Genomic DNA, 12,720 nt, shown 5'->3' with positions numbered 1-12,720 from the left:
AAGGAAAATAATTGTGATCCAAGCACTGAACCCTGTAGCACTCCCCTAGCTACTTGTTACCATACTGAAAATACCTTCCTTATTCCAATTTTCTGACCTCAATTATTTAGTCAATCTTCAATCCATTTAATGTACTAACTACCTCCAACAGCATTGAGGACTTCTGAAGTGACCTAATGTATGTGGTACCTTACTAAACTTTTGAAAATCCAAATATATTATGTCCACTACTCCTCTTTTATCTATCCTACTTATTATCTATCCTGCTTATTATCTCCCCAAGAAATTAGAATAACTTTAGAGTCATAGAGATGTACTGCATAGAAACAGATTCTTTGGTCCAACTTGTCCATGCTGATCAGATATCCTAAGTAAATCTAGTCCCATTTGCCAGCATTTGGTCATTATCCCTCTAAACCTTTCCATTCATATACCCATCCAGATGCCTTTTAATGTTGTAATTGTACCAGCCTCCAACCACTTCCTTTGGCAGCTTGTTCCATATATGCACCACCCTCTGCATGAAAAGGTTTCCCTTTAGGTCCCTTTTAAATCTTACTCCTTTCACATTAAACCTATGCTGTATTGGACTCCCTCACCCCAAGGAAAATACCTTGTCTATTTACCCCATCCATGTCCCTCATGATTTTATAAACATCTATAAGGTCACCTCCTAGACTCTGATGCACCAGGGAAAGTAACACCAGCCTATTCCGCCTCTCCCTATAGCTGAAACCCCTCTAGACCTGGGAAAATCCTTGTAAATCTTTTCTGAACCCTTTCAAGTTTCACAACAACCTTCCTGTAGCAGGGAGATCAGAACTGCATGCAGTATTCCAATAGTGGCCTAATCAATGTCCTGTACAGCCACACCATCACCTCACAGCACCTATACTCAATGCACTGACCAATAAAGACAAGCATACCAAATGCCTTATTCACTATCCTATCGACCCGAGCATGATTTCCCCTTAGTGAAGTCTTACTGACTCTGCATGTTATGTATTTTTAAGTGTTTTGTTGTTATATTCCTTTTTCACAAATTCCAACATTTCCCCCGTTACAGACTTCAAGCTAATTGCCCCATAGCTGCCTGTCTTTTGTCTTTTCCATTTTTTAAATAAAGGAGTTTCATTGACAGTTTTGTAATCCTGTGGTACTTCTCCATAATTTAAGAATTCTTGAAATATCCTTAACAGTGCGCCCACTATATCTGTAGTGACTTCCTTTAATATCCTAGGATACATCCTAGCAGGTCCAGAGAATTTATCAGTCTTTAACCCTATTAGTTTCTATAGTGAAAACAAGATGTAGAGCTGATGAACACAGCAGGCCAAGCAGCATCAGAGGAGCAGGAAAACTGACGTTTCTGGTCTGGACTCTTCTTCAGAAATCTAGTATATCATGATAGTTGTTGCATTTTTTTTACATTTTCCTGCCTTTGCTCTTGATTATTTATTTTGGAATGCTATTAGTGCCTTCTACCTTGAAGACTGAAACAATTGATGCCAACCTTAAGTCCCTTGGTTAACCAGGGTTGGCTTATCCTCTTCCTAAAATCGTTCGTTCTCACTGGGATGTAATTTTTGTTGTGAACCAGTAACGATTTTCTTAAATGTCTGCCATTGTTCCTCGACTGTCTTTGCTGTTAAACTCTCTTCCCAGTTCATTTCAGCTAGTTCTGCATTGTTTAAAATTGTCCTTATTCAAGCTTAGCACAGTTGTTTCCAACCCAAGTTCCTCCCTCTCAAACTGAATATTGAATTCTGCCATTGATAATGGGAACTGCAGATGCTGTAGAATCCAAGATAACAAAGTGTGGAGCTGGATGAACACAGCAGGCCAAGCAGCATCTCAGGAGCACAAAAGCTGACATTTCGGGCCTAGACCCTTCATCAGAGAGGGGGATGGGGAGAGGGAACTGGAATAAATAGGGAGAGAGGGGGAGGCGGACCGAAGACGGAGAGAAAACAAGATAGGTGGAGAGGAGAATATAGGTGGGGAGGTAGGGAGGGGATAGGTCAGTCCAGGGAAGATGGGCAGGTCAAGGAGGTGGGATGAGGTGGTAGGTAGAAAATGGAGGTGCCGCTTGAGGTGGGAGGAAGGTGAGAGGAAGAGCAGGTTAGGGAAGCGGAGACAGGCTGAGCTGGTTTTGGGATGCAGTGGGGGGAGGGGTCCAGCTGGGCTGGTTTTGTGATGCAGTGGGGGGAGGGGAAGAACTGGGCAGGTTTTGGGATGCAGTGGGGGAACGGGAGATTTTGAAGCTTGTGAAGCATATCATTGGGCTGCAGGGTTCCCAAGCGGAATATGAGTTGCTGTTCTTGCAACCTTCAGGTGGCATCATTGTGGCACTGCAGGAGGCCAATGATGGACATGTCGTCTGAGGAATGGGAGGGGGAGTTAAAATGGTTCGCGACTGGGAGGTGCAGTTGTTTGTGGCAAACCGAGCGGAGGTGTTCTGCAAAGCGGTTCCCAAGCCTCCACTTGGTTTCCCCAATGTAGAGGAAGCCACACCGGGTACAATGGATACAATATACCACATTGGCAGATGTGCAGGTGAACATTTGCTTGATATGGAAAATCATCTTGGGGCCTGGGATGGGGGTGAGGGAGGTGGTTTGGGGGCAAGTGTAGCACTTCCTGCGGTTGCAGGGGAAGGTGCCAGGTGTGGTGGGGTTGGAGGGGAGTGTGGAGCTGACAAGGGAGTCGCAGAGAGAGTGGTCTCTCTGGAAGGCAGACAAGGGTAGGGATGGAAAAATGGCTTGGGTGGTGGGGTCGGATTTTAGATGGTGGAAGTGTTGGAGGATGATGCGTTGTATCCCGAGGTTGGTGGGGTGGTATGTGAGAACGAGGGGGATCCTCTTGGGGCGGTTGTGGCGGGGGCGGGGTGTGAGTGATGTGTAGCGTGAAACGCGGGAGACGTGGTCAAGGGCGTTCTCGACCACTGCAGGGGGAAAGTTGCGGTCCTGGAAGAACGTGGACATCTGGGATGTGCGGGTGTGGAATGCCTCCGCCTGGGAGCAGATGCGGCGGAGGCAGAGGAATTGGAAATACGGGATGGAATTTTTGCAGGAGGGTGGGTGGGAGGAGGTGTATTCTAGGTAGCTGTGGGAGTCAGTGGGCTTGAAATAGACATCAGTTTCTAGCTGGTTACCTGAGATGGAGACTAAGAGGTCCAGGAAGGTGAGGGATGTGTTGGAGATGGCCCAGGTGAACTTGAGGTAGGGGTGGAAGTTGTTGGTGAAGTGGATGAACTGTTCGAGCTCCTCTGGGGAGCAAGAGGCGGCCCCGATAGAGTCATCAATGTAACGGAGGTAGAGGTGGGGTTTGGGGCCTGTGTAGGTGCAGAAGAGGGACTGTTCCACGTAACCTACAAAGAGGCAGGCATAGCTTGGGCCCATGCGGGTACCCATGGCCACCCCCTTTGTCTGTAGGAAGTGGGAGGAATCGAAAGAGAAGTTGTTGAGGGTGAGGACGAGTTCGGCCAGGCGGATGAGGGTGTCAGTGGAGGGGGATTGGCCGGGCCTGCGGGACAGGAAGAAGCGGAGGGCCTTGAGGCCATCTGCATGAGGAATACAGGTGTATAGGGACTAGACGTCCATGGAGAAAATGAGGTGTTGGGGGCCAGGGAATTGGAAGTCCTGGAGGAGGTGGAGGGCGTGGGTGGTGTCATGGATAAGAAAATGGAGTCCAGATAGGTGGAGATGAGTTCGGTGGGGCAGGAACAGGCTGAGACAATGGGTCGACCAGGGCAGGCAGGTTTGTGGATTTTGGGAAGGAGATAGAAACGGGCCGTGCAGGGTTGGGGAACAATGAGGTTGGAGGCTGTGGGTGAGAGGGGGAACAATGAGGTTGGAGGCTGTGGGTGGGAGGGGGAACAATGAGGTTGGATGCTGTGGGTGGGAGGGGAACAATGAGGTTGGAGGCTGTGGGTGGGAAGGGGTACAATGGGGTTGGAGGCTATGGGTGGGAGGGGGAACAATGAGGTTGGGGGGGTACAATGAGATTGGAGGCTGTGGGTGGGAGGGGGATCAATGAGGTTGGAGGCTGTGGGTGGGAGGGGGAACAATGGGGTTGGAGGCTATGGGTGGGAGGGGGAACAATGAGACTTCACAAGCTTCAAAATCTCTGTTCTTCCCCTCACCCATCCCTTCCTCCCACCTCAAGCCGCACCTCCATTTCCTACCCACCACCTCATCCCATCTCCTTGACCTGTCCGTCTTCCCTGGACTGACCTATCCCCTCCCTACCTCCTCACCTATACTCTCCTCTCTACCTACCTTCTTTTCTCTCCATCTTCGGTCCTCCTCCCCCTCGCTCCCTATTTATTCCAGTTCCCTCTCCCCATCCCCCTCTCTGATGGAGGGTCTAGGCCCGAAACGTCAGCTTTTGTGCTCCTGAGATGCTGCTTGGCCTGCTGTGTTCATCCAGCTCCACACTTTGTTATATTGAATTCTGCCATGTTATGGTCACGCTTTCCCAGGGGATCCTTTACTCTGACATCATTTATTAAGCTGGATCCAAAATACTCTGACTCCTGCTTGGATTCACAACACATTATTCTGGGATTCTATCCCAAAAATACTGTGTGACTTGCTCCTCATGACTTCCCCTGCTATCTGAATATCCAAAGCTACATGAAGATTAGAGCCACCCATGATTAATGTACTGTCTTTAGTAATGCTAACGTTTCTGATGTGGTATCCTTTAATTTAAATGTAGTTAATATACTAACATTGGAAAATGTGTATTTTTACTTGAGTTCTGCCTATCTTTTAAATATTTCCTGTCCTGCCTCATCGATCATAGAGAAGAAATCCTTTCTTTTTAGTTGTGGCTGATCTCATGTGATTGTGTATGTTAACTTTGTTTAGTACAGTCTGTTTCAAGAGTGTGGTAACATGTTGCATACATCATGGTAAAAACACACTTTTCACTGTATTTTTATATACATATGACAATAGATCTAAATCTATCTCCTGTTTATTCTCTGTCCCACCACATAGCTATTGTTAGGGGCCCAATAGACTGCTCATAAGAGTGCCTTCTTCCCCTTTATATTTCTTAGCTCCATCCATATGGATTCTAAGTCTTCTGATCCAAGACCATTTCTTGCTATCATACATATTCCAACCCATGCCAACAATATTACCTGACCACCCTTTCCTTTCCGTCTCTTCTTTTGGAAAGTCGCATGCACCGATCTCCTTGTAACCATGTCACCACAATGACTGTAAGATCATACCTATTAACCTTTATTTGTTTCAATAATTCATTTATTTTGTTTCAAATGCTACATGCATTCAAGTAAAGAGCCATTCATTTTGCCTATTTACTATTTTCTCCCTCCTTTGACCCTACTTATTGCTGTTTTCTCTATGTTTGTATATTCAGTTCCTTCCTGTCCTACTCTGGGAATCATTATCAGCTGTTCTGTAATGCTGCCATATCCTCTTGCTTTGTAAAGCTACATTTCCCCTCTCCTAAACCCTTCCCTACCTCACTTAGTCTCGATACAGCCCTAATTATTCATTCTGCTGGGACGTTGATCACAACACAGTGCAAGAGAAACCCATCCCATCAGATCAATTTTGCTGACCTCAGTACTGGTACCCCCTTTATCTATCCAATTTGTTACCTATAAAAAGTTATATTAAATTTGTCAGGCATGACTTCCCCTTCACGAACGCATCTTTGATAATATCCTTTATAACAGACACCAACAATTAAGTATTGTGCACTTAACTTCAAATTGAGCATCATCAAAGAAATGGTTCAAATGACATTTAACTTGTATAAAATGTTATTTATTAATGAATAATAAAAGTGAGTTCACTTATATTACCTAACTGTTGTGGCTTAAATTACATTCTCTGATACATTAGTCCTCTAAATTAAATAATTTATAATTTAAACTTTGAAATCTGAAACACTGAGCGTTTCTTTCCAAGGGTATTTTGAGATAGCATGTCTTAGGAGGAAGACAACGTTTAACCAAAGAGACACAAAATGTCTAAAAGGCGATGTGTGGAATTAAAAATCTGTCAGACAATCAGCTGCACAACACCATTTTCCAGGAGGAAAGAGAAAACCAGTGATGTTGGTAATGTACTGTACTTTTCAAATTCATTCGATACTTGAGGGAGCACCTTCATATAATTCCTACGGTTTCACTATGAATTAACAGTTTGATTATCACAAAAGTATTTTCAAATATTTCTTGCTTCTGGCTGACATCATTCATCTGCAAAGGCTAGTATTTGATTCTTAAATTAAATGACTGGTTAAGCAGCAAAACAAATCTAGGGGCGTGGAATGCATTGCCAGAGAGGGTAGTGGAGTTGGCCTCATTAGGGTCATTTAAGCGGGTATTAGATAGGCATATGGATGATAGTATAAGGTTAGATAGACCTTAGGTTTCGGGTAAAAGTTCAGCACAACATCGTGGGCTGAAGGGCCTGTACTGTGCTGTACTGTTCAATGTTCTAAATTAAAACATTTGCTGCATTATCATGCATTATGTGATACTTCAACTCTGTCATCAGTTGTCTAAAGTTCTCAATGTTCCTTCATCTCTGTTGTCTCCAGGCATGAACATTTTGCAGTGGTGACCCTAATGAAATTGTAACCTGTCTCAAAACTCAGTAATTTACGTGAAATTTCAATTTTATTCATGAAGCAAATTTTGAAATGTTACAACCATTTTATGATTGCACAACAATTAAAATTCTGTAGTGAATGATATTATGTTAAGGATTGCATATGTTTATTTTTGGGTACAGCCGTAATGCTGCCTGATTCCATCTTCTCAAATTAATATCCTGGGTCATTTTTAACTCTTTGCATGTTGATGTTTGTAAATGAGCTGTAATGCTGCCCTAACCTTAGCATCATTTCAAGCCCAAATTAATTAGCTACCTTCAAATAAAAGCAAAGTACTGCAAGATACTGGAGATTAGAAATAAAAACAGAAAATGCTCGAGGAATACAGCAGATCTGGCAATATCTGTGAAAAGAGAATAAAGTTCTAAACTATGAGTTATATTGGACTTGAAACATTTCTGCCTCCACAGATGCTGTCAGACTTATCAAGTTCCTCTTGCACTTTGAGCTTTTAAAGAAGTTACCTGAATTTGCAAAATAAAAATTTAATTCAAAATGGGGAATGTTAGCTTGATTTGCAAACTTTTATTGATTCAAATATATCTGTCTTAATGAAAATAAACGAATCTGTGAAATCTCTAAATTAATGAATTTATCTTCAATTCGATAGTGAAGTATGTAAAGTTTAGCCAAAATTAGCAAACAGACATTATGAAATAGCCAAAATGTCAACTTCTCCTATCTGGTTTCCACCCTTGTGATGTTGGCTTAAATAGCTCACCATTAAGCTGAATGGAATTTAATTTAAGTAAATAAGATAAAATCAAGTTTAACTTCACAGCTCACCAAAGCAAGAAAGTGTTGTGACCCAACTCTCACTGGCAACTCTGATTCATAGAACATAGAACAATACAGCGGAGGCCCTTTGGCCCTCGATGTTGCGCTGACCTATGAACTAATCTAAGCCCCTCCCCCTACACTATCCCATCATTATCCACATGCTTATCCAAGGACTATTTAAATGCCCCTGCACTATCCCATCATTATCCACATGCTTATCCAAGGACTATTTAAATGCCCCTAATATGGCTGAGTTAACTACATTGGCAGGCAGATTGTTCCATGCCCTTACCACTCTCTGAGTAAAGAACCTGCCTCTGACATCTGTCTTAAATCTATCACCCCTCAATTTGTAGCTATGCCCCCTTGTACAAGCTGAAGTCATCATCCATGGAAAAAGACTCTCACTGTCCACCCTATCTAATCCTCTGATCATCTTGTATGTCTCTATTAAATCCCCTCTTAGCTTCCTTCTCTCCAATGAGAACAGACCAAAGTCCCTCAGCCTTTCTTCATAGGGCCTGCGCTCTAGACCAGGCAACATCCTGGTAAATCTCCTCTGCACCTTTTCCAATGCTTCCACGTCCTTCTTGTAATGGGGCGGCTAGAACTGCACGCATATTACAAATGAGGCCACACTAGCATTTTGTACAGTTGCAGCATGACACCACGGCTCCGGAACTCAATCCCTCTACCAATAAAACCTAACACAGCGTAAGCCTTCTTAATAGCACGATCAACCTGGGTGGCAACTTTTAAGGATCTATGTACATGGACACCAAGATCCCTCTGCACATCCACACTACCAAGAATCTTTCCATTGACCCGGTATTCTGCCTTCCTATTATTCCTCCAAAGTGAATCACCTCACATTTATCCATATTAAACTCCATTTTCCACCTTTCAGCCCAATTCTGCAGTTTATCCAAGTCTCCCTGCGACGTGCAACATTCTTCCACACTGTCCACCGCTCCACCGACTTTAGTGTCATCTGCAAACTTTCTAACCCATCCACCGATGCCTGCGTCCAAGTCATTTATAAAAATGACAAGCAGCAGTGGTCCCAAAACAGATCCTTGAAGCACACCACTAGTGACCAGACTCCAGGCTGAATATCATCAACCGCCACTTGTTGCCTTCTTACAGAAAGCCAGTTTCTAATCCAAACTGCTAAATCTCCCTCAATCCTGTGCCTCTGTATTTTCTCCAATAGCCTACCATGTGAAACCTTATCAAAGGCTTTACTGAAGTCCATGCACACCACGTCAACTGCCTTTCCCTCATCCACATGCTTGGTCACCTTCTCAAAAAACTCAAGGAGGTTTGTGAGGCACAACCTGCCCTTTATGAATCCATGCTGACTATCTCCAATCAAATTGTTGCTTGCTAGATGATTATAAATCCTATCTCTTATAATCCTTTCCAAGGATTCATCTCATTAGTTATGGAGACTCAGGCATTTTAATCAATAAACTTCTGGCTGACTTTTCTTTAGAGATAACTTCAAAGTCAGGTCTCATCATATTAAGGCTTGCAGACTTGTGAATGTTAAGTTCAAAAATTTTGGCATGAGTATTGATGACTCAGCACCGACAGAAGGAGTTGTAAATGGTAAATGCAAATATATTTTAGCATGACAGCAAAATGGTAAAAAGCAAAACAAACCTTGTCACTATTTTCTATCTGATTGCTAACATTAACCTTTTGCGAAACTGTACCTACAGAGGAAAGCCAATCAGAAGACAATTACCTGTATAACTTCCATTCTCATGTTGTAAGTCTCTGATTGAACAGTTAATACAAATATTTCTCTGAACAATAAAAGCAAGCAATTATAAATGCTCTGTAACATGCCACTTATCAAACAATGCATTTAGTTTGAGCAGGCTAATGTGCTGTGCTCCTGTCTCCTTGATTTCCTCACTCTTAGCTGGAAATTGAGCAGCAACTTGCCATTACTTGCTTGTAAGTTGGCCACTTATGGGTGTCATTCGAGGTGAGGGAAGGCATGCCACATCAGGCCTCATCTGCCTCCCATAAAATTGCAACCAGGTCAAGGGTGGGCAAGTAGGGAACATGACTGAGAACTGCAGAATATTATGACCCTCCTTGGCAGAGGAAATAAAAAAATTCTGATCTAGCAACATCTTTGTTCTGGATGTCATGGCTGGTTTCTTAAGAGTGTAACAACTGTTATCTGGATCAGTTTGAAGTGAAAGTGCATTCCTGTCTTTTTGCTTATTTCCCTTTTGAAGGAAAGTGTCTGGTCATCTTTTGATACTTTTTCCATTCAGATTATTCCAATGGGATACATTTAAAGTTCAGTTCATTTTATATTCATCCATGATGTCCTGAACATTACAAACATTTCTGTCGCAGAAAGCTAACAACTTCAATACAAATTTTAAGGTTAGTTTATGGAAACACAATTCTAAAAATTGAAAACTCTCCTCTTTCTGGCTGTGGTTCCTTACAGTCCACTACTGTCATGAGACTGTTGACGAAATAAAAGTCTTGTCCGCCTGTTTTAATGAATTTAATAATTATTGAGATTCTTTTATGTGTAAGTCAATTGTGACCCTGCAGTCCAGAATGCTTAGAACCAAATCATTTCTGGATTTCTGACTTTTCTGCATTATCGAATGACATTCTGGCCTAATCATGTACATGAAACAGAAACCACTGTGGATGTACATTAGCTACCTTAAACATAAAACACTTTAAAGTAGTAAACCCAGAATGAGAAGATTGCCTTATTAGGAAGGGCTAACAGTGCATGCTTATAATCGCTGGAGTTTAGAAAAGTCAATTGAAATACTTGATTGAAATATTTAAGATCCTGACGAGACTTGACCAGATGAATGTCAAAAGAATATTTCCTCTTGTGGGAGAATCTAGGACTAGGAATCAGAGTTTAAAAATAAGGGGTCACACATTTAACATAGAGATGAAGAAACATATTTTGTCTCTGGGAGATTTGAATATTTTGGAATTCCCTTCCTCAAAAGGCGATGCATGCAGAATCTTTATTTTTAAGGCAGAGATAAATAGATTCTGTCTTTACATTTCTGATAATCCTTCATCCTTTTAGTAATCAAATTACCATTGTCTTGCCAGATCATTGGGTTCCTCTCTAAAGTGACAAGATTGATTGTGGTTTAACCTGAAGGTCACTATGCCTCAGGTAAGGGGAGAGGTTAAGGAGGAGAGTCCTTGTTAAGGAGGAGAGTCCTTTGTGGTTACCTGAGCTGGTGCAGAAAGTGAATCCACACCATTGATGTCACACTGCATTACAATCCAACCATCCAGCCAACTGAGCTAATCGACCCCAATGACAAGTTGAGGTTAAAATCAGGTCAGCCATGATCATCTTGAAATGGCAGAGCAAATTCAAAGGGCCAAGTGAACCTACTCTTGTTCCTTGTTCACATTGTTGTATGTTCAAAGTAATGAAAAGAATTTACTAACCCCAACACATCTTCATTTTTTCTGCTCTCAATATATTGTACTAAACTGACACATGAATGGCTCTGCTCAAAGAACTTCCAGACAACTGATGTTTCTAAACGGTAGATTTCCAGTCTGACTAGTCTAAACACTTATGCTATTCCATGAGAATTAGACATTCATAATTTTATGTAATAATGGAGTTTTGGAAAGATTTGTAAGGCTTTAATCAAAAAGCCATCAAAATTTGTTATAATTCAGCTTTGATAAAGTTTAATGTGGGTGTCCAGTTGAAATTGGTACAGATCACATCTGGGATTTCTACAACTCTAGAGGCCACATACTGTTGAGGAGTCTTGTACTATTCTTTAATGTACAATCAGTGAACTAGCTTTGTGCTTAGTATTGTTGTTTGAGTTGATGTAATAAGTGTAAAGAAATTTAATATAATCATCCTGGTATTACTTGCCCCGTCCAACTGAATTCTTTCTATCTCTAATTTTATTGTTTCACTTTGTCAAGGCTCATCCACCGCATCTGTAACACTGCCGGTGTCCTTTGCCACTTTTGACAATTTCCTGCTTTCTAACCCTAACTGTTTCCTTTTCACAATAGATGTACAATGTCTCTACACCATTATTCTTCATATGGACATACTGATAACATCATTTCATTGAATGGTGGCCCCAACACTTCAGATCTAGCACCATCCTGCTCTACCTGGTTGAACTTAATGTATGGCTGGCTTTTTAGTTACATGTGGAACATTTATTTTTTGAGTCCTACTTACTTTCTCCCCCATCTTTTTCTAGAACATTCACAGCTGTATCTATTTCCTCCCCATCCATCTCCAACTCCTCCTTCCCTCCCTTTCACCATCTTCTCCTCCTCTCCCCATCCTTTCTGACCTGGCGTCAGCCGCCTCCTCCCGTGCGAGGGATTGCTGTCCTGTGAGTCTGTCATGCGCAGTGGTGTCGTTGCCGCGGGCCGTGGTGTCGGCCGGCGCTGCTAACGTGTCACTGACTGAGCTCCACTCCCTCCCTCTCACACAGCCATGGAAGACGAGGAGAGACAGAAGAAATTGGAGGCCGGCAAAGCCAAGGTAAGAGTCCCTCACTTGCTGCGGCGGTGAATACTGGAGTCGGGATAAGGGAGGGACGGAGGCCGGCGCTGGTCGGCTGTTTTCTGTCTGGAAGGCACTAGTCCATGGCCCCGTCTCCAGGTGCAGAGGGATGAGCTTTAATATCTCTGTGCTTTCTAATTGGATCCGCAGGCTTTAGCCAACTGTAGGGGATTGTAGGCCTTTGGTAATCGTGCTTTTTATTGTTTACTTGAGGTGCCAGAAGGGCCTAGAGCAGGATCCAGGGCTTTGTTGTGAATTGAATTAAACGAGTTAATCAGAATCGATACAAAGCTATTTGCAAGGACGTGTCAAAGGAAAGATTGTACATTATAAATTGAACAGAAATTAAGTGTGTTAATGAAAGTTGTTTAAAGATTTTGCTTTCAGCGAAAACGGTTTGTTTCTGTTAACCGTGTTGGATTGGATGTAGCAGCTATTCGCAATGACAGCCCAATACATTACATACTTTCTAACGTCTTGAAGTACATTTAAGATAATACATCTTAAGAAGGCTGGAGTGAAAGTCACTTTAATGTAACAAAATTGCAGAAGTTTAACAACAACTTCTAAAGTATGTAATTGTTACATTTTTTCCAGATTTATAATTTAGTAGTGTTTAGTAATCCCATCAACAGGATTGGTACTTTAATAAAGGTATGCTGGAGTATTTGAACTGCCACCAGATTGTCTGATTATTATCATCTGTT

The 12,720-nt window shown here is 42.4% G+C and overlaps 1 protein-coding gene across 5 annotated transcripts in view; it reads left to right on the top strand.

The window, feature by feature from the left end:
* The first annotated feature begins 11,864 nt into the window (after positions 1–11,864).
* Positions 11,865–12,720, top strand: part of akap9 (A kinase (PRKA) anchor protein 9) — a 245,974-nt gene continuing 245,118 nt past the window's right edge. For all 5 annotated transcript variants that reach the window (XM_048559679.2, XM_048559688.2, XM_048559659.2 and 2 more), the window contains exon 1: positions 11,865–11,992. In XM_048559679.2, the coding sequence (XP_048415636.2) occupies positions 11,945–11,992 (48 nt within the window). In that variant the 5' untranslated portion in view covers positions 11,865–11,944. The remainder of the gene's footprint in view (positions 11,993–12,720) is intronic.

This window comes from Stegostoma tigrinum, chromosome 2 (assembly GCF_030684315.1).
Source record: "Stegostoma tigrinum isolate sSteTig4 chromosome 2, sSteTig4.hap1, whole genome shotgun sequence".
NCBI classification, from domain to species: Eukaryota; Metazoa; Chordata; class Chondrichthyes; order Orectolobiformes; family Stegostomatidae; genus Stegostoma; species Stegostoma tigrinum.
The sequence above is the reverse complement of the archived record's forward strand: the minus strand, read 5'-3'. Positions and strand labels throughout refer to the sequence as shown.